Genomic DNA, 22226 nt, shown 5'->3' with positions numbered 1-22226 from the left:
GCTTTGAATATAAAAAGAAAGAAAAAAAAACAACTTTTAAACCAAGCCATCTTTCATTTTATGTATACGTTATGTGCTTCAGGAAAACTACTACAGGAATATTCCAGATATTTTTAACACACTGGAAATTTTTTATAGTCCCACCCGTAAAACTATCTTTCCAATCATAGAATTCAGAAGGTGCCCAGAAGGCATAAAATAGTTTTTCTATATCTAAAGTGTAACAATATGGAATTTTTATATTATTGGATAGTCTGGTGGTTAAAAGAAAGATCACATTGCAACAAAAATTGAGACTTTTTCTTTATAATTTTTCCTTCCCTGTTTGAACATGCAATATATGATTTTAAAACTGCATTCTGTTACTATATAGAGAACTTAGATTGCCATGATGGCAAATGTGAAAATTTTGTGAAAGAGTTTAGGGTCGTCTGCTTTTTAGGGGAGACAGAGGAAACATCCTTTACACGATTTGCGAGTGTGGCTTTGGGGGTTTTTTAACCTCACTTTCTGAGGAAATGAAGCTGATGTATTTGCCAAGCCAGCCAGAGAGACTTCTCTCTTCCCATACCTTTTTAACACTTTGACAGTTTCAACTAATGTGTCAGGAATACAGAGCCATTATATGCAATTATTTTCCAATGAAACTTGTGCACATAAGCTGCTGGGTAGAGGGGGAAATGCCCTGTTAATTCCTACAGTGAAGGGGAGACTGCAGTGGGATATCAGTGCTTATTACACATCAGAAAATCCTCAGAGGTGCACATCCTGAGACCAGAAATCCCAAGAAGTCAGCATCATTGTGTTTGCTGCTCTCTGAACTACTGGTTTATTTAAAATTGTAGACATTTGGTATGAGCTATTAGCAGGATGACATAATGGGGTGAAAGACTGGTGAAGCAGCCAGAAATGTGCAATAGGTAAGTCTGCTACATGAGCTCGTTCTGCCATGTGTGAGTTGCAAGAACGTTTTTTCTAACTGATGTCTGTGCTGAATTGACTCATTGGTCTTTTTTTTTTTCATGTAAAAGGGAATTTAAAGCAGTGGAAGTGTTGTGTTCATAGATGTTGGGGAAAGTTGGGTGATATTATTATAATCATGTGATTGGCTGTGACATTGCTCATGTTCTTACTCTTGTCTTTATTCCAGTAATATGTCCGATGCTCTCGCAAATGCAGTATGTGAACGCTGCCAGACTCGATTCGATCCTGCAGAGAGGATTGTAAACAGCAATGGGGAGCTCTATCATGAAAACTGCTTTGTCTGTGCTCAGTGTTTTCGTCAGTTCCCAGATGGGCTTTTTTATGAGGTGAGGTCTCATACTGTGTGTAAGGGAAGAGAAATAGCTCCATTAAAATGCAAGGAATTAGGTCAAAATTCTGGCAGAAATACAAATTTCCATCTTCCTTGCATGTTTAATTTCTTAGCCCTAAACAGTTTCTTGCTATTTTTCTGAGGGACTTCCAACTTAATTTTGGTTTTTTTGCTTCTCACATACTCCTTGCTATACAGCAGTAACAACAAAAACTGTGTGCTTGCTCTTTGGGTAAGAGGCATTTCAAAAAGAAAATAGAAAATGTTTCTTAATATTTCATTAGACATAAGTGAATTTTTGTCTTTATTTTTAGACATTTCATACCAAACTTTTCCAATTGGGCAACTGAAATTGGTGAACCCATTTAAAAATGAAGTTGAAATATTTTTACAGAATATGTGCGAGCACATATTTTGAATAACATGTTATTTTAAACATGCTGCATTCTTAATTTGCTGTGAGTTTTAGCCTCGTGTAGGAGGAGTAGTTCTGAATTACATAAGCAAAAAAAACTGAAACAAAAATTAAATTAAAGCCAACTAGGAAAAGGGCTTTGGACACTTCAAGATTTTTAATGTCTTCTAGCAGGATTGCTATTAATTTAACTGTTTGCTATGATTCACCATGAGGCTGAAGCTGTATCTGGATATTTCTTTAAGAAAAATCCTCAGGAGTTTAAAAACAGGTGAGGGGGGGCTAGAACTGGAAAACTTGACTGACCTTGACTAGTTGTTCATTTCAATGGAAAATCATGCTGAACTATCAAGACATAAGAGTAGTTCAGTTATTCATGAGGGCTCCTTCTCTTTTGTTTTGTTCACAGTTTGAAGGTCGGAAGTACTGTGAGCATGACTTTCAGATGCTGTTTGCTCCTTGCTGCGGGGAATGTGGTAAGATGTGGTGCATGTCAACACTGTGGGGTAACAGCTACAGGGCTGTGCAAACCTCCCACCATTGCAGTGACATCCAGCCCTGGGCTGGGATTGTTGAGGTCATTTTGAGGAGCAACAGCTTTGGACAGAAACAAAGCATGATATCAGCAGTGATTTGGGGGTATCCTGGTTGTGGGAATAATTGGGGTTTTTTCAAAGTTAGACTGTAATAGTTCTTGTGGAATTAAAGTGAAAGGATTATGAAGGGCAGTAGACTTTTGATAAGACTATTTTCTGCATGCATCTCAAGGTGTTGCTTTCCTTTTGCAGGTGAGTTCATTATTGGGCGTGTTATCAAGGCAATGAACAATAACTGGCACCCAGAATGTTTCCGCTGTGAACTCTGCGATGTAGCACTTGCTGACCTGGGTTTTGTAAAGAATGCTGGCAGGTAAGGTAGAGCAGGAGCTCTGAACGTTTTATCAGTATGTTATCAGTACAGTAGTGACATGTTGAGAGTGGTCAGTTAGTTGTACACTGAGAGGTAAAGCTTGAAAAGGTACAGAAGAAGTTTTAAGGAATAGCCTGTTAGGAGATGGGAAATGGAATGAAGAACAGTGTTCTTCATGCAGTGAAACATGTAGAAAGCAGAAACTCAGATTTTAGCTAGTGGATGGGTTCTGGAAAAGAAAGGGATTTCAGGCAAAAGGTTGAATAGCAAGGGAGAAAAAGGGATTATGTGATCCTGGGCAGGCTATTTATCAAGTAAGCTGCTGAGCAGGAAGTCAAGATATAGCAAAAGGCCAAGAGAATAACACGAGGATTACAGCAGGTGATGCCCCTTGTCTTTGGAAATCATTCATTTTATATACAGGAATATAAAAATGAGTCCTAAACATTGATTAATACATTTAATTAAGAAGTAAGAAATAAAAAACATAAAAGAGAACTTGCACAAAAGCATACCATGATAAGAGAATAAAACAATCCAGCAGTTAGCAGTGTTGCACAATTCATAGTTAATTTCAGGCTTTCATATGTCTTGAGCAAAGCGTAGTAGTTTCCTAGAGTTTATAGTCTCACTAACTAAATGGTGAAGAAGGGAAGGAAAGGTTATATACTTGTACCCTGTCCAGCAGGGAATCCTCTCAACTCACTCTTCTCTTCCATCCTGCATGCAAATTCTGTGTCTTAGTTTTTGGAGTTGGGCATAACTGATTTTCTTCTGACACCTAAGCTTGTTAGAATGGGCTGTTGTGATAGCCCCTAGGGTGTTTTGGGAAAGCAGTCAGGATTGAAGCAGTTCAAGCAGGATAAAGTATGTTTGATTTCATAATTTGTGGACCAAATCTAAAATGGTAAGGAGCTCATTCCCAAAAGCATGGAAAAGGGATATGCATGTGTATGTATCTGTACATAAAAAATAAAATTTACCTGTCACGTGGTTTCCTATAATATTTATCTCCATAGCATAGAAGCAGTCTTCTAGTAAATATTATTGGAAACTCTTGGGTTCTTTTTCCCGCTTCTTGTTGTACTTGGTCTTCCCTAGTCTGCCTGTCATTTCCAGACATATTCCACTGGATGGAATTTGTATCAGTGAGGATAGTTAAGATAATCCTTACTTTATCCATAGTGAAGGAATAGTCTTGCTGGATAAGTCACAAAAAATAATTGCAAAACACCTCAAAGATAGGAATCTCTTCTGGACAAAGTAAACTTCACTTCTTCATATGCTTGCTTTTCTTCAGTTTTGCAATTTGGGTTCTTATTTTTAAGATTCTGTATGTAGTAAAGATGAATGCTGTATTCCTAAGAAGCTGGTTTCCATTCTTTAGTTTGAGGGTTATCAGGATATCTGATGTTTTGCAGGGAACTACGTAAAAGAGGCAGTGTACTAAATATTGTCCAACCTCTGTCTGCAGCTTTGAGACAATGGCAGAGGGCAGATAGAAAAGGTAGTGTGAAGTTTAGTGCTCATTTCTGGCTCTGAATTCTGGGAAGAAGTAAAAAAATTGTAAGTCCTATCTTAATTCCAGTCCAGGTTGGGTGCATTGCAGCATTTTGGTCTTTTTTTCTTGCTACCATTTAGTACCAATTTTCTGTCTACTATGTATAAACGCTTAGAATTCAGAGACTTGAACAACATATGCAAGCATGCTGTCTTTTCATCAGGCAGGTCTATCTCAGGAGTCGATCTCTACTGCTGGCACAATATAAAATTTTAATGTAGGCTGTATGCATTGTGCAGAGGAAGACTCATTACTGAATGCTTTGGGAATTAAGTTCTTTTTTTTTCTTTAAAAAAAACGTCTGTTTAATAGCCTCTTTGCTCCCTTCCCTATTCCTAAGTGTTCAGCCTTGTTTCACATCTTGGAAATCAGAAGAACTGTAGTTCTGTTTGCAGTATCAGTAAGAGACAAGTACATATGATCTCTGTTGTTAGAGGGATTCTTGCTAATTGCAGCCCCATAAAAACAACATAACTTCCCTCCTCAGGATAAGTTTGGCTCTGGGTGGACTATCTTGCTGCATATTTGTGCTCTCAGCTGATCTTGGTAGAATAGAATATTCTTAAGTTGAAGCAGTGACAAGAGTCATGTTCACAGTTCAGATTTAGCACTTAGTGAGCTTTCATTTGTCTTACCCTCATATGTCTGAGGCAACATTACAGTCTTTTTAACACAGAACAGATTGCACAAAGCCTCACGGAATTTCTCAGCTACAAAAAAATACATGACTGGGTCAAAGGCACCATTTAGACTCGTGAGGCAGGAAGTGATGCGGTTACTGAGGGCTAGAATACGCTGTGTTTCGCAGGAAGCTTGGGTCCCATTGTAATGGAGAATATAAATGTAGCGATTGACATGATAAGGTACAAAGCAAATCAGAAAGATCATCAGGACCATGATGATCATTTTGATAGCTTTTTCCTTCAGGTGTTTCTCAACTCTGTTCCCACTCTTTAGGCTTTGGATGATTAATAAGTAGCAAGTTACTGTAGTAACAAATGGGAAAGTGAATGCCACTGCTAAGGACGCAAGGGCATGACGTGATGCCTTTTCTCTGTAGAGCTGCAGGCAGACGGTTGTGTTTTTCATCTCGACTGTCTGCACACTAAGCAGCAGAGGTGCCATTGCAACCCCAACTGTAACCCACAGAAAAGCACATGCCAAATGGGCATAAAGGGACCTGCGGAGCTTGATGGACTTCACAGGGTGCACAATGGCTAGGAAACGGTCAACGCTGATACACATGAGGAAGTAGATACTGGCATACATGTTGAGGTAAAAAAGGAAGCCAGTGAGTCTGCATGGCATCTCACCAAATGGCCAATGATTACCAGAAAAATGGTACACCAGCCGGGTAGGAAGTACGAGCACAAAGAACAGGTCAGCCACAGCAAGATGCATCAGGAAAATGTTGGCAGGTGTGCCTGACTTTTGGTCCCGGATGAAGAGCCAAAGAGCCAGGGCATTGCCAACAAAAGCCAGGATGAAGTCCAGGAAGTAGAAAGTGGCAAAAAGGATGTTCTCGAGGTGTGTCTCTTTGCCACATTGCTCTGACGTCTCCAAAGAGAAATTTGTTTGATTTGAGCAATGGAAGAGTAAGCTTGAGGGATCTGCTGGGCCATTCATTTTTCACCACAGTTTTGAAGAAAAAAAAACCCCAAACCTGAAAGAATTGAGATAGTATATTACAAAAGAGCCTGGCTTTCTCTGTGAAGATAAAAACCCAACAAACAAACCCCCCAAAAACACCCCAAAAAACACACATGGAAATCAGTGATGTCTCCTGTTTGCTAATATTGGTATTTAATATGAGAGGTCAGTCTGAGTTTAAACACTTATATTAAAATTCTGAATGCCTCCTGCTCAGCTGGGTTTTCCAGACCATTAATTCCTGTTGAAGGAATCACTGTAAAGAGCTAGCTAGCTGATTATGAGCTTGTCTCCAACCTGTGCTGAGACCAGTTGAGTAACAAAGTAGTGAAATGCTTATGTGTCTGGTTAATGAAAGAGCGGAAGTGGGTTCCGTATGTCTAGCTAGAAAGTATTTCCCATGTTTAATTTGAAAGCCTGATTCAGGACTGAAGAGCTGCTAATGAGTCAGCTTTTCTGAGCACAGGTATCTGTTGTAAGGTGACCTAGCTTAGAATATCTGTCTTGTTCCTAGAAAAGGCGGAAGACAAGTCAGGTATTGTTGCTATTAAAAAAACCCCAGGGTTCCTGAAAGTCTTTGGGAATTATTTTAGTCTAAAGTCCTGTATTTAAGGCAAATGCATCTAGTTCCAATATAGGAGGAGACTTTTCAGATGGGTAGCAGCATCTCATTTGAACAGCAAAAAGAACTGAATTGACTCAGAAAAGATTATTAGTAAAGCCCATGCTGTCAGTTACTTGTTGAAGTGTCATCCTTCCCTGCAGCTTTCTTCTCCCTCAGAAGCCAAATTCCCACTGTAGCTTATCCAGGGCCTTTTCCAAGTAGCAGCTTAGTAAAACTGAGTTTAGGTTTGCCAGTCTCTCTGTTGTCTGCAGGGTCCTGAACAACATCAACAAAATGTGATAAGATTTTCTGGGTGTCTACCCATGGCTTTTTATACATTTCTCATCTGTGGGTATAGGTGGTAGGGAAATGCAGGCAGTCTGAGTTTCCAGCATTGTCTCTGTTTCTGGAATTCCTCAGAGGTGTTACAGTATGCGCAGCAGTACCTCCATTGTGCTCACCATTGCGTTTTGTACTGATTGATCATTTCTCCATAATATTCAATACATGTTTAAATACATCCATTTTCATCCACTGAGATTAAAATTTTAAGGTGGTTGCTGACATTGTTAGACAAAATTTTTAGTCTCGGGCAGAAGCTATGCTATATGCTGATATCTTACATCATTAGACAGTTGATACAAGGCATTACGCAATGCATCCAGCTTCCCAACAGAACTGGTTATTCAGATGTCTAAGAATATTGGTGGCTAATCGAGAAACTGAAATGGGATTAAGAACAGACCAATATATTGGAAAATGTAAACAAAATTCCAAGGTAATTACCATCTTTTGTTTGGCTGCTGTCACTTTCAGGTGGACAGAAAACTACAGTAGCTAAGAGATTAATGTGCTGGACCGCTTCTGTTTAGTCACAGTTGAAGACACAAAAGTCAACAGAAGGGAGACTAAATGAAATTCAGAAACTGAAATTTCTTCATATGACCACAGAGGGACCTTCTTACTCCATGCACTGCCTAGATACCCTGCATGTTTATGGCACAAAAAAGACTCCAGGTTTGAGTATGGGTACTCACTGCCAGCTGCAGCTTCTAGCTGTAGTCCTAGAGATGGCAACAAATTGTTATCTTGGAATTACTGGAAGTGCATGTGCAAGGAAAACTCTACAGCCCTTTTTTCCAAGGGACATTTTATCTATAAAAATACATGTGAAATCTTGCTTTCTTGTACACAAGGAAAGTTCCCTGTTGCAGTTTTCCATGTGAATTTCCTGGGTTTGCAGAGGAGCCTGCAATTTTTGTTTTTAGTGTTTATTTGTCCCTTACAAAGTAAAGCCTGCAAGTATTTTTGAACACAAGATTTTGAAGTTTGTGTATGATAGTACTGTTGAATGCTTAAATACTTGTCCTCCCTGGATTGAATTAGTTTAAATACGTATTTTTCTGTTGCATACCAAAGGAGAAACATGATGAGACAATGCCTTTTTACTGGGTGTTAATTTACAATGGTACCTATCACCTGATGTTCTGGCTACGTAGCCTTTTTTTGTGTCAGGCAGTTTGTTTAAATACGCTTTTAATCTGTGAGAAATATAATCAGGTCATCTTTATATACACACCTGTCAGTGATTGGGTGGTCTGATAGCTAAGCATTACTCTATACATGGTTATGACACCACTGTGAAAGCAGTAAATGCTGGCTTGGACCAGCTGAAAAGGCAGAAGTAAGGGCTGTCTAAAGGAAGAGATAGGGATGTCTCTTGTCTGAATGATAATGATTTAAATCAGTTCAGGAAGCAAAGCAGTAAGCAGACTTATTCCCTGTTTACAAGCTAAATACCAGGGGTTTAGCAGCATGATACATTGAACTGATTCTGTTTGAGCTGATTTCCTAAGGAGGATCTTTGGGATTCAGATTCAGCTTGAGTGTCAGTGCCAGACTTGGAAGAGCCAAGACTTAAAAGTTGAGAGTTTTGTCCTCACTGTTGGCAGCATTGAGTCTGCCATTGATTTCTATCTGGACATGCTTTCACTGCAAAATACTGTGGGGTGGAGTAGAAAGGAGAATGTCAGAGCTATCTAGAAGCCCAGTATGTCAGTGTCAGGAAGGGAGAGGCTTAGAACTAATGATAAAATTGAAATAGATTCAGTCTTTTCAAATTAGTGCCTTCATAGGAGAGCTGCTGTTACCTAATTTACTTTTTAGAGCAAGGTGAAGGGAGGAATTTTTCATTGCCTGGTCAGAAATCAGAAAAGGGAAGTGGGCCTCTTTCTAATTTTGCTTAGGTTTTAAATTAGAAGGGAATATTAATCAAGTTTTTTATTTTTTTTCACAATTCTGTTTGTTGACGTGAAAATTGTGGTGTAGCACTTGAGTAGGTTAGGAGAAAAGTTGTCATGTCGATAGATTTAATTGTTGAGCTTATTTTTAGAATCAATATGTTTTCAACAAAATGCTACAACTTTACAAAAGTAATAGTTCTTTGACAGTGTGTTCTGTAGACAGTGTGGAAAGCCCTCTGCTGTTATTTAGAGTTCCACTTCTATTTTGCCTGGGTTTATCCTATCAGTTTAAAATAAATGTGTTTAATTTTTAGTTTTTTTCTTTCTTTTTGTTTGTTATGCTTACAAAAAAAGCACTCAAAGTCTTAGAAAGCTTGTTGTACCAGTCTGTATGAATGCTAAGAGCAAACTGGAAACCTTCCCAAATTACCTAGAATGTGTAGTTTCTGCTAAGCTATATGGTGGAAGAGGCTTTGACTCCACAGACAGAAAACTCCTTTAGGAGTCTGGCTCATTGTCCAATAATTTCCGCTTGGATTGTATTCTTGGTGTCGTGTGAATATTTAGTGATTTACGTATTGCTAAACAGAGCACTGTTTTGGAACGAGCCATTATCCCAGGCCTCCCAGGGCTGAGCTGTAATGGGGATGTCACTGCTCATTTGAAATGCATGCACACTGACCGTATTTTATGCCCTGTTTCTCTTCTGCTTAGAAACAAGCAAAGGAACAATCCACAAGGCTGTCAGTATAGACACAACCTCATTACTCTTCCAGCAGATGCTATATCTATCATTAATGAAATGACTAATAAGCAGAGGAAATATTTAGCTCATCATAAGTTAGTTACCTGGCTAGTTTGGAGCTTTTATTATAAAGCCCACTGCAGATAAATTTGAGCTATATGTTAGGGTTTGTAGTGGACATTAGAAATTCCTGGTCTTGCTCTCAGCTAAAGCAATTTCTGGTTTGGGATTATGCTTGTTTGTAGGTTTTCATGATTATGGTTGTAGTGTCTTGTGAAACAGGAGTGTCTCCTATCTTTCACTGCAAGTAGTCTTCATTAGAAATAGTCCACTTCTGACTGAAGTTATTCTCCTGAAAATCACTCCCTGCTGAGCCTCCCACCTTTCGGCTGAAATACTTGTTTCTTGTGAGCATCAAAATGGTGTCGGAGAGCACTGACATCCCATACAACTGTCAGTTTTCCTGACACAAATGGACATACATTAGGTACAGAAATTTTAAAACTTTTATGTTTTGGAGGAGTGATGTAAAGAAGAGTAAGGAAATTATTCTTTGAAGTTCAAAAAAATGCTGCCTGTTCTTAGTTTCAAACATTTCCATTATATTCATCCGCCTCTGCTTGTGTGTCTGTCCACCTCACTGACACCAGCTAAAAATAATGCCGTTAGGAAAGCTCCTTCATTATTCTGCTAACAGAAGTTTGTCTCTTACCTCTTTACAGTGCAGTCCTATGGGTGGAGTATGGGGTCCTTTTGGGGAAAATCTCAAGGAACTCCTTCTGATGACAGCAAACCAAATAGAAGCAGCAATGGTGAAAACAAGATGATCCAAAAAGAGCACACAGTTGCAGAGTTGCTGAGGGTGGAGAGGGGAGCCCCTCTATATAGTGTCCTTCTAGCTCTGATAGCGCATTATCAGCTCAGTCACACAACAGAGCAGGAGAGAGGACACCCCAGCACTGAAGAGCAGTCTTCATCCCAGCTGAGCTCTTGGCACTGGGGTTGCTGCTGCTGTTATAGATATGAATATACTGTATGAATATTCCAGTGTTCATGGTGCTTACTGAAGGCTGCTACTGAACTCGCAGCCGTGAACACAGACTTCTTGGAGTCCCCTGATTATTTTAGGAGGGTGGAGAGAAGCATTGTTTGGGGGAAGTCTGGTATTAATAGACACAACAGGACATTTCAGAATGGGATAATTCCATAATGGTGGGAGTGGGGAGGGGGAGAGGGAGAGGGGCAGCTGCTATGGTAACAGCTTAGCCTGTCCAACACTTCCCTTTGCTTGCAATAGAGGAGGGTCTATGGGACAGCAGAGAGGGTTTGTGAGTGGGGAGGGGTTGATAATGGTTTATCAGTGCAAATGACTGAAGGCATCTTATTCAGCTGAATGAGAGGGGTCTCTTTCAGGACATTTGCTTCAGGGTCCCTATGTCCTGCCTGTATAATTACTCTGCATTTGACAGTGCTGAATAAAATTGATGCCTTTATGCTGAGATGAGCACAGCTGCATGTTTCCTTATAATGGGGTGCTGTCTGCTTTTTCTGGACTCCGTCTGGGCAGACAGTTCCAGCCCTGGAGAGAGACACTTGCTGACAGTAGGACTCAGATTTGAAGAGAATAATAATGATACTTAGCACTTAGACAGACGCCTGCCAGCTGAGGGTCATAAATGTTTGAGGTCTCACAACAACATCTGTGTTGTATTCTTATCCCCATTTTACAGATCTAAGGGTAAATGATTCATCACAGCAGAATTTTGGAAGGGGCCCTGCAAAGAACCCACTATTTCAGCCATAAATCTACCCTTTCCATTTGAACTTTTCCTTTTGTCTGCTGTCTTTTGAGAACGACTTGTAAATCTCAGCAAGTGTTTCACATAGTGATATAGTGAAAGGAATTAAGCAGGCTTGTCTGTTTTGTGACAAAGAAACCCACAGCAGTCATTCCTCTGTCATTTTTGTTTTGTCATAAATTCTTCCTAGCCTGCAGCATTGCAGCTAGAGGGGTGGCTAATAGGCAAATAAACTGAACAGCTTCTCCTCCGAACTCCTAAATAGTGGGATAGAACTGGTGGATTCTATCGGCCTTTACAGAAGTTTTTTATGCCTTTGCCCAGGCTTTTCTACCAGAAATTTGGCTTATCTACCTGTTCAGGACTGTACTTGTAACTCTGTTCCTATCACATATTACATTTACCACATAAAAGTGCAAAATTGCATAGTTCTTTATCTTCCTTAGCTTGGGACTAGAAGGAATTTTTAGGCAGAAGAGCTAGTATTCAATGGTCTCCTGTTTGTCCTAGCTATCGAAGACTAATGTAGCCATGGTAAAGGCATTTGAGCAATGTGCTTTGGTTTAATATTTTTTATTCTCTCTCCTCAACTCCCTCCCAGTGCTGTAATGCCTCTGTTATGGATCACATAGTAACAGAGAGAGGGTGTTGCCACCTTTCCTTGCCCACCTCTCAAAAAGGATCTAGAAGAACTGGAAAGGGTACCTAGAAGAATGACAGGGTGGTATCCCTGATGGGATATAAATCAGTGAATGTTGGAGGAGTATTCTGAGGAAATACAACTCTGTGACTGCTCTATCCACATATTCTTTTCTGTGCAACTGGTGTGAAAGACAGGATACTAAACTGAATTATGTTTAGTCTGACCTTGGAAGGCACTTACTCTGTTACATAAAGTACATCCTACAGCATGCACTGTACATTGTTTTAGGGGAAAGAATTTCTTAGTATTTTCTTTTCTTTACTTTGTTCAACCAGGCATCTGTGCAGGCCATGCCATAATCGTGAAAAAGCCAAGGGACTGGGAAAATACATCTGTCAGAAGTGCCACTTGATAATTGATGAGCAGCCTCTGATGTTTAGGAATGATTCCTACCACCCAGATCACTTCAACTGCACCCACTGTGGGTATGTTCTCATATTCTAAACTCTGACAAAAAAGGAGAGAGACAAACAGTATGGTCAGCAGCACAGTCCTTTCCAAGGCCTAAACTTTGCTGCCTTCACATTGTTGAACAAACAGAAAATGTGTGAGGAGAAATCGAAAGAAATTTGGAAAGCCTACAGGAACTTCAGTTTTATTTTGCCATTCAGTGTTCTTTTATCCTAAACCTGAATGATGCTATTTTATATTGAAAATGAAAATAGTTCCTTGGTATGAACTTACCTGAAAGGCTATGTGCAGATTACAATAATAGTGTTGTCCAAAGACAGCTGTTGCCAGGCTATTCAAGATAGTTTCAGTTTGCATTCCTGGATAGAAAAAAAGATGACTTGGTGAGCTGTGTCAGTCTTCTGGCACAGTCCATTACTGTGCTGATACCTGTCTGACCTGAATTACTTACCATGAAGGCAGTATAATTGGAGCACAGTACTGCCCTAGAATGGGTAACGGTGCTGAAGAATAAAGTAAATGGCTCAGGGCTGAGCACAACTAGGATGGTCCTTGTACCTGAGCTCTCACATTCAAAGATAGCTTGAGTCTTTGCACGATGCTGCATTGTTCCATGTAAGTGCACCTCATATTTCTGCCAGAGTATCTAGCTGAAGATGTGATATTCCATGTATGTTCTCGTCTGGCAAACTGAGAAAGTAATTCTAGAAAGATGAGTTGATAATAACTGTATTTCACTAGCTTAATTTAATGACTCTGCATTTGTAGCATGAATGTTGCCAAAGTATGTTACCTGTCAAGTTTAGTCTTCCAAAACTTCATCTTGGGCATTAAAGAGCTTCACTTGGTGTTCTTACTTCAGGGACATGTTTGTGTTTTCAGGAAGGAGCTGACTGCTGAAGCCCGGGAACTGAAGGGAGAACTGTATTGCCTGCCCTGCCATGACAAGATGGGAATCCCCATCTGTGGAGCCTGCCGCAGGCCCATTGAGGGACGAGTGGTCAATGCTCTGGGAAAGCAATGGCATGTTGAGGTGGGGCGTCTCTGAATCTGAAACTTCCTTCAGGAGCCATTTTGGAAGAGGGCTGGTGCTAGTTGGAAGCTGTAGATATTTACGTGATCTGTAATATATGAATTCAGACAAAAAACAATTGCTTATGTTTCAGGTTGTCTTCACCTTATGTGAGCGAATGAGTACAAGCAGGGTCATCAGGGTTGCCTAAGCAAGCTATGCTTTCACAACAGTAATAACCTTAATTTTAAAATGCCTGAGTTGCATTGTAAAGATTCTTGCAGAATATGGTTCACTGAACAGCATTTACTTACTAATAAATTTACGTATTTACTATGATGTACTTAGATATATACTCTCCGACCCCAGTTAACAGGTTCATAACAGTGTTAGAATTTGTAATGTAGGCAGAGCCAGTGCAATTCTTGCTATTTAAGCCTTTTCAGCTCATTGTTTCTATAACTTTCAGCTGAGGTGTCACAGCTTGCTCTGAAGTTTTCTAGTGATTTATGTTTTTAGCAATTTAAGCCTCCTAGGGCTTGAACTGAGAGAGATGATGCTGCTCATTTGAAGTGCATTCATGCCAACCATGTTTTAGGTTTCTGTTTCTCTTCTCTGGAACAAACAAGACAGTAGTCCAAAAGTCTATCAGTATAGACACAAGATGATTGCCCTTTCAGTAGGTCTTCTCCCTATCTTTAATACAATTCTTAATTACTACAATAGACTAAATATTTCGTCTTTTCTTTTACTTCCATAAGATTTTCCTGTCTGAGTTTCATTAAAGCATTAAGGGGTAACAATTTTAAACTGAAAGAGAGTAGATTTAGATGAGGTATTAGGAACAAATTCTCTACTGTGAGGGTGGTGAGGCACTGGAATAGGTTGCCAAAAGATGTTGTGGATGCCCCCGCCCTGGAAGTGTTCAAGGCCAGGTTGGATGGGGCTTTGAGCAACCTGGTCTAGTGGAAGGTGTCCCTGCCCATGGCAGAGGTGTTGGAACTAGATGATCTTTAAGGTCTCTTCCAACCCAAACCATTCTATGATTAAGTGTCTCGTATTGAGCCATGATTTGTAGCCATGCAAGTTTTTCCCTGGTGATGGAAACGTCTCTTTGCCTGTCACTGATTGTCTTTTTTTCTTTTACAGCATTTTGTTTGTGCCAAATGTGAGAAGCCATTCTTGGGGCACCGACACTATGAGAAAAAAGGGCTGGCTTATTGTGAAACTCACTATAACCAGGTAAATTCTGCCATCTGTACTGTAGGTACTTGCTCGGACTGGCAAATGTTTTTTTTGCATTTTACATACAGAAAGCTATGCAGATTTTGCATAATCTGAATTTGTAGAGGCAATGCAATATTAAGAAATTAGTGAGACAACAGAAAAAATAGTTTTTCTTGGTAAATGTAAAAAAGTGATGCTGAGAACAGAATAGAAATGTCTTGGGGATACTGATTTTCCTTTGTGCCATTGACAGAAAAAAACCACTGACCATGGGTTGTGATTAAAATCCCTGTAATTCTACTCCAAAACTATTTGTGTGGACTTCTTCGATAATTACTTGCTTCCATGGGCCCAAGATAAATGTTACACTGTCTAAAACATAAGAAAAGTATGTTTCAAACTCTGTTTTTTCTGTATGACTTTACTGAACAGCTATGAGTTTGGTATTTTCTTCTATCAGGTAAATTAGTCTCTTTCTTTCATAAGAGATAAGTGTTACCGTTTTGAAAGTAGCTCTAGGTTTCATTTTTACGTTTATGGTTAAGCATCAAGAGATATTTGTCTACAATAAGCATCATACTCTACGGATCTTCTTTTCTCCAAATTGCCACGTGTACAGGACTTTAAGATCACATAACAGTGGTAGAGTGTGAGGCGTCAACAAAAAAGGTTTTGTAGTATTTACTGGTATGAGATCTGAAGGAACATAGACTATTTGGCAACTGTATGAGAAGTTATTCAGAAGATTTAAATTGGTTTATTTGGGGGCTACTGCAATGTCTGGGAATTCTTTGATTGTTAGGATTTAATGTTCACACCAGCTGTGTAATTTGGGGAGCATGAGTAGTCAGTAACATGAGTTCCTGTTCTTATTTCTTTTGCTGTGCAGCTCTTTGGAGACGTCTGCTACAACTGCAGCCATGTGATAGAGGGAGATGGTAAGATTTGTTCTCTCCTTGTTTTGGGTTGCTGTCCTTGTTCCATTTGTTAGTGCAGCTGTTGCAGTCCCACAGTTGGAAGGCACCAGTGTTTCTTTTCACATCTGGCCTAATTTGAATTTGGATACAAATCTGAATTCAAATAATCCAGTAGTTTCCTTTTATTTTGTGCTTTTGCTTTTGCAGTGGTATCGGCTCTTAACAAGGCCTGGTGTGTGAATTGCTTCTCCTGCTCCACCTGCAACATCAAGCTGACTCTGAAGTAAGTCAGTGTTTATATTTGGACCATATGAGACATTTGCCCCAAGGCAGAGTATCAGCTTGGGGGAGCCATGAGCCAGTGCCTCTCTGAGGGGCAATATACCTTTTCTCTGTGGGAGCAGGTGCTTATAATTCCACTGATTTCAGAACTAAAAGGGAGCTGGGACTCAGCATCCTCTCCAATTTATTTTGCTTCATTAACCTATTCTGTAAGAAGGTTGGGTAAGGGGAGAACTCATTCAGCAGTACAGACGGAAGGCTCTAAACTTCGAGTAACTGCCTGTCCTGAAACACCTGCAGCCTCCATGTCTCCTTAGTCTGGATGCTTCCCTCAATGACAGTATTTGCAATTGCATAGATTATTTTGAAAGAAAATCTTATGCTAGTTATCTCAGATATGTACAAGAGGGTACAGAAAACAAAGAAATCCTACATTTTTCCTTTCTCGGGTTCAAAACCTTATCCTACCATGCTGGGTTGGCCCCACTGGCCTTGTGTATGAAGGAGCTTTAATTCATCACAAAGAGGACCTTTGAAGTGACACTTTCATTCTACGATAACAACATTATTATTCTAGATTGTTACATACAAATATATAGCAAAATATTGCTCCTTATTTAACTAGCAATACTAAAGACCCTAGTTCCCTGGTAAGAACCCAGTCTCTGTACTTACATGACCAGACGAGGAAGTGAGTTGTTTTATACATGCAATAGAACACAAACAACAGCATTTACGTAGATACACGGAGACTTGATTTAGTGAAGCATATAGTTTGCAAATACCATTTTAACAGCCCACTGTTCTTTGTGTTAAAGGAATAAGTTTGTGGAGTTTGACATGAAGCCTGTATGCAAGAAGTGCTATGAGAAATTCCCTCTGGAGCTGAAGAAACGCCTGAAGAAGTTGTCAGAGCTGGCATCCAAGAAGGCACATCCCAAAGCTCTGGATTTAAACTCTGCTTAAACAGGTCTGTCAGTATACTGACTGCACTCTTACAGGCACAAGCTGCTGCTGACAGCAGCTGTTGATTACAGAGGCAATTACTAAGAAGTGAAACCAAAGATAAGTAGTACCTTCATGTGCTTCTGGTAATGTAGCTTGCATCTTGACTATCCCTTTTCTCAAGCAACTGTCTATTAACACTGGCAGAAAGAGAAATATGATTTCTGCTTGAGCAGTTTACAGTCTGGTTATTAATTTGCTAATAACAACTTATTCTGCCTTTGTGGAATTGTACACAGTCTTTCCTTCCTCAATTGAACTGTAGTTCTCTCTCCATTCCTCTATAGTCTGAGGAATTTGGAAACAGTGGTTGAGTGTAGGGGTGGAAGAAATGAGTGATTTGATCTTTTTCAGTTAAAGTATAAAAATTTCTCTTCTTACCCTAGGTGAAGACATTTTTAATTTTTTTAATATGTAGGCAGATACTCTGAAAGCTGTCACTCTTTGCTACGTGCAAAATGTTCTGGTCTTTCTCCAGATTCCTACTGAGTGTATATGGATGCTGTAAGGTCCTTCTGGTTTGCAGGTTTACTGGGAAAGCCCAGGAACCAATACGTATGGCATCTGCACTGCCTGCTTGTCTGGCTTAGGTCCAATGTTAAGACAGCTGAAGAAGTTTGCTTTGCTGCTTCCCTGTTCAATACTAAGGAGATTTCAACTGTCAAGGCCATGTCAGCCTCTTCAGAATACTTGGGCTCTCCTTAAGGAGGAGGTGGCTATGGGAAATGAAAGATTTTGTTAGAAACTGACACTATAATTTTCTCAGTTTGTTCTCTACTACTATGTAGGTACTAGAGCTTCTAGTGGTCAACACAAAGCATGTCCTATTCACTGGCATAGCTGACGTTTCTTGAGGCAGTGTGGCTGGAGCCTTGGTTATTCTTTTGCATGATGAAATCAAATTGATAATATGGTACCAATTTAAGTCCTTCAGTTTCCCCATCCTCACTTTATTTGAAAGATGAGTATATGCTTGTTGGTCACACTCCAGATAGCCCAATTACATGAAGGGGTTTCTAATATTTACAGTCTGTAGCAAATGTGGTCTTATGCAGAAAAAACCCAGGAAGTATTTTTCTTAAAATTTTCACCCAAATAAGAGTTTTCCATCACCTATCTTCTTAAGACTTGAGTGTACTTAAAGAGAGGACCTCAGACATGAATCTCTACATCTTAAGCATATAGTTCTGCTCTGTAGTTTTGCCTATCACTGGTGAAGTTTCACTGGTCCTACTGTCTCTGCTAGTACAACCCAAGGAATTTACTGGTTTTGAACATTCTTCATATTTCTTTAGGGGTGAGCCATCAGTACTGCTGTTCCTGAGTCCACCTGTGTGTTGTATAATCATGGTGAGCTTCTGAGACCTCTGGAGGTGTCCCCCTATAGTTTCTTGTGCTGAACTAAGCTGAGCAGCCTGAAAATCCCTTTCCATGAATAGTTGGATACTGTGCCTGTTCTTTTGCGAGGTAGACAGGATGAAAGGCACTGGAAGACTGCTGTTCCTTGCATGATTTAAATCTTCCAAAAAGTGGCTAGTTTAGTAGGTCAAATGAACACAGCAGTTGGGCCTAGACACCACCCTGCAGCCCCAGGTGAATTAGCTAGCAAGAAGTTAAAGCTTTCTCACTTCTCGCATATGTGAGCAGCAACTGGATTGGGGCAATAACCTGCCTTAAAATTGTCCTCACTACCATCACACTCTGCTCAGAATAGATCTAAGCAAGATAATAGCTGAATCATTGGTAGCTGTTAACACACTTGCTGTAGCTAGTACCCATGAAACTGCACCAGTGATATTACAGAAGTGGTGGGAAATCCTGGTTAAGTGTGTGCAGATAAGAATCCCACATGCGAGACCATCTCTTAGATACTTACTGGCTTTGCTAATTCAGTTTTCTTCAAGCTGCTTTGCTTTTTGTTGCTGTAAGTTACCCTAAACTTTTAACTGGGATATACTGCATGCACTGTAACATTGATGAGGGGATAGGCCTAATTATAACAGTAGAACTCTTCCATCTTCTGACCAATATGCACTGTAGATTACAGTAATAGTAGCTGCTTTTGTCACTGCTTTAGGAGAACACGTGGCTAGGCACTGTTCTCTCACCAGCCTTTAAATGGTCTTTCAGTTAAGGGCACAAAGGGCAGCATGTCTTTTGGTGCAGCAGTTATGTGGCCACTGCAAAGACCATTCTTGTAAGCCTATTCTGTGGAATTTTTTTCACAGCATAAAACACAAGAAGTACTCATCTAGGTGCAGTTCAGTATGTTATGCAGATTCTTCTCAGCATAAAGCATTCAGGTCTGTTCCTATAATCTTAGTCACAGGCCAGATCTAATGCTAAATCTGAGTAGCTGTGTATCTGCAGCCTTGTCATGGTTTAACCCCAGCCAGCAACTAAGCACCACGCAGCCGCTCACTCACTCCCCCCCCATCCAGTGGGATGGGGGAGAGAATCAGGAAAAGAAGTAAAACTCCTGGGTTGAGATAAGAACGGTTTAATAGAACAGAAAAGAAGAAACTAATAATGATAATGATAACACTAATAAAATGACAACAGTAGTAATAAAAGGATTGGAATGTACAAATGATGCACAGGGCAATTGCTCACCACCCGCCGACCGACACCCCACCAGTCCCCGAGTGGCGAATCCCTGCTCCCCACTTCCCAGTTCCTAAACTAGATGGGACGTCCCATGGTATGGAATGCACTGTTGGCCAGTTTGGGTCAGGTGCCGTGGCTGGGCATGAGAAGCTGAAAAATCCTTGACTCTAGTCTAAACACTACTGAGCAACAACTGAAAACATCAGTGTTATCAACATTCTTCACATACTGAACTCAAAACATAGCACTGTACCAGCTACTAGGAAGACAGTTAACTCTGTCCCAGCTCAAACCAGGACAAGCCTCCTGAGAAGATGGTGGAGGAACACACAGCTGCATAGCTACTAGTAAATATGGAAAGACTGTAACTAGCAGGCAGTAGGTAATATTCTTTCAGTGGCCACTCTCAAGTTCAGCAATGGAAAATGCATGTATGTAGAGGTGAATGGAATTACTTTTGTACTGCAAGTAGAGATTTAGTGTGTGCTCTTACTTTGTCTTATGTTAGAAATTTAGTAGACCTAGTAAACTTCAGTGTTCAAAGGACAATTGATATCATTCTCTCTGATAAGCTGTTCAGTTCTCTAGGATTTGGATTATGTCCTTATCTTCAGAGCATTTCCCAAAACTGGGAGGGGGGGGGGATCATCATAATCTCTGATCTCTATATTAGCGGAGGGTGATGTTTTCTTAGTATCTCTTAAATTACTATTTTTTCACAACTATTTTTCTTATACTCCTGCTGCCCATAGCCTGCAATGTGCAGAGTTACAGCAGTATTATATGAATAATACTGATATACCTTCTGTGGAACAGTGGAATTGAAGGAGAAGGAGAAAGAACTATAAATAGTTTAAATGAATGCATCTTCCTCTACTTCGAGTCCGCTTTTTAAAAACTAAGTAGAGTATAATGCAGACTTAGTGTGTTGATAGGCTGACAGGCTGGGTTTTGGGTTTTGGTTTTTTTCTTAAATAAAGTCAAGGTCTCAGTCAGAAATAAGCTGCATGCTTTTTTCCATTGCTGTAAATAGACACGCTGGCCAAATTAATCCTAGGTGTTACACCACTGGAGAGTATAGATTTATATCAAGGTTGAACTTGGCTCAGAAGTCTACGCTTAGTAAAAGCTGTTGTCTCATTATATACATTTATAGTTTACATTTATATTTATACGTACTGATTTAAAATCACTAATATTCACTGAGTACACTTGTAAATGGTTTTGCTTTTAGAAACCACAGTATGTGAAGCTTGTTCATATTCAAAGGGTATGTTAATCACTTGCAATCTTTATAGCAACCTAATCTCCTCTCTAGGGTTTGCATCCTGGTCTTTATTTTTACAGCAGTCTGTGCAATGTAGGCAAATATTGTTCAACCTTCTGTACAGAGAGTTTCTAGATGTTGCATGTTTTGTATTAGATGATGTGACTGACACTTTTTTAAAAAGTGGTTGGATGGTGAAGCAATAGATTGGAGGCAAACATGTAATAAACATGGTTGTACTAGTCTGTAAAGCACTATTAAGTGCTGAGGATGGTATAGACTGAGTAAAAGAATTAGCAGCTACTTGCCTTGGTGCAGGCCTTGATGAGCAGTGTGGATTCTGCACCATGTGGAGCTCTCATTTTATCACAGATTGCTTGTGCTAACCAAAACATGTGATCATGGATTGAAATGTTGTAATACTGTACTTTTTTATGTTTCTGTAATAAAGTTAACTGTAATACGTTTTAAATCTTCACAGAAAAAACAAATGTAAAAAGGTTGTATATTGTACAGTAAAAAAAAGAAAAAAAATTACATTTGCAGTGCTGAGCCAGAGAGCATTATGCACTCTGAGGAACTCTGGGGATTGCCCAAATCTGCTGCAGTGTCATGACGAATTCACATTTTGGACCTGTGCTGCTTCCGTGGTGCTATGTTGGTTGATAAGGATGTGCAGAAAGGAGTATCATCCTTTTAGAGGCTGTGCTGTATAAATTGTGAAATTGTGTTGTGAATATGACAAGTAGATGGGATGTTGTGATCATTTACACGCTGCAGTGGATGTTTGGTAGGTTTAGGTTACATGGATCTAGAGTGAATATTCAATTTTCTTGTTAAAAAAGACAGTGTGGTTGATTTTCTGCATTGTTTATTTAAAAACCAGAAACAATACAGTTTGACTGCAAAATTTCTTTTTGTACAGGTGAAGTATTGAATGCTTCTCACTTATAGCCAGTTAGATCAGACATAGGATGACAAAACAACTCAAAGTCATATCTCAAATGTTTCCATTGCCAGCAATGGACATTGCAGCAGGAATATCTAATTGCATGCAAAAGGATCAACTATTCTGGCAAGTGTGGCACTCATTTAGATGCACAAAGAGAGTGGGGGTCTTCTCTGCCACCAATGTACAAAATTCCCATTAGTGTTTGAATTTCACAAACACTGAGGGAACAAGAGAACCATTGTGCATACATTGGCAAATTTGAGAGATCTAGCAGAGCTGCTTTTCCAGCACTGCCAGATTGTGTCTCAAGGAACTTGGTGTGAATGCTTTAAGACATGTCCATGTTTCACTGTGAGCAAGGGAGGGCTTGTCATTGAGGAAGGACTACTTGTTCTCTGATGGGGTAAGCACCTAAGCTTACTACCACCACAGTGCATATATTCTTTACGCACTCTGAGCACACCCTGCTTCCCATAGGACCAATGTTGTGTGTTTACAAAGGTCTGAGGGATGAACAAGTGCTGAATCAAATTTTACCACTCAAAGTGCCTGCTAAACAGGAAATAGAAATTATCAGGAGAAATTAAAGCTATTATTTTTGT

At 39.8% G+C, this 22226-nt stretch overlaps 2 protein-coding genes across 3 annotated transcripts; one reads left to right on the top strand and one right to left on the bottom strand.

Moving 5' to 3' along the window:
• The first annotated feature begins 1154 nt into the window (after nt 1-1154).
• LIMS2 (LIM and senescent cell antigen-like domains 2) lies at nt 1155-16776 on the top strand. The gene is made up of 9 exons (XM_010568203.1): nt 1155-1310; nt 2140-2206; nt 2519-2639; nt 12220-12369; nt 13238-13388; nt 14517-14609; nt 15484-15532; nt 15719-15794; nt 16612-16776. Exons 1-9 carry the CDS (start codon nt 1155-1157, stop codon nt 16757-16759), a joined length of 1011 nt encoding a protein of 336 aa, XP_010566505.1. The 3' UTR covers nt 16760-16776.
• On the bottom strand, nt 3607-10284 carry GPR17 (G protein-coupled receptor 17). 2 transcript variants are annotated; one of them, XM_010568201.1, is made up of 2 exons: nt 10155-10284; nt 3607-5863 (listed from the first exon to the last, which is right to left on the bottom strand). In XM_010568201.1, the coding sequence occupies exon 2, from the start codon at nt 5824-5826 to the stop codon at nt 4792-4794; it is 1035 nt and encodes a 344-aa protein (XP_010566503.1). In that variant the 5' UTR covers nt 5827-5863; nt 10155-10284; the 3' UTR covers nt 3607-4791. The 2 variants fall into 2 exon arrangements, with proteins under 2 accessions (XP_010566503.1, XP_010566504.1); XM_010568202.1 differs by lacking the exon at nt 10155-10284 and adding an exon at nt 6589-6673.
• Nucleotides 16777-22226: the final 5450 nt, after the last annotated feature.

The sequence above is a fragment of the Haliaeetus leucocephalus genome, unplaced genomic scaffold (genome assembly GCF_000737465.1).
Source record: "Haliaeetus leucocephalus isolate CR32 unplaced genomic scaffold, Haliaeetus_leucocephalus-4.0 Scaffold240, whole genome shotgun sequence".
Taxonomy (NCBI): Eukaryota; Metazoa; Chordata; class Aves; order Accipitriformes; family Accipitridae; genus Haliaeetus; species Haliaeetus leucocephalus.
The sequence above is the reverse complement of the archived record's forward strand: the minus strand, read 5'-3'. Positions and strand labels throughout refer to the sequence as shown.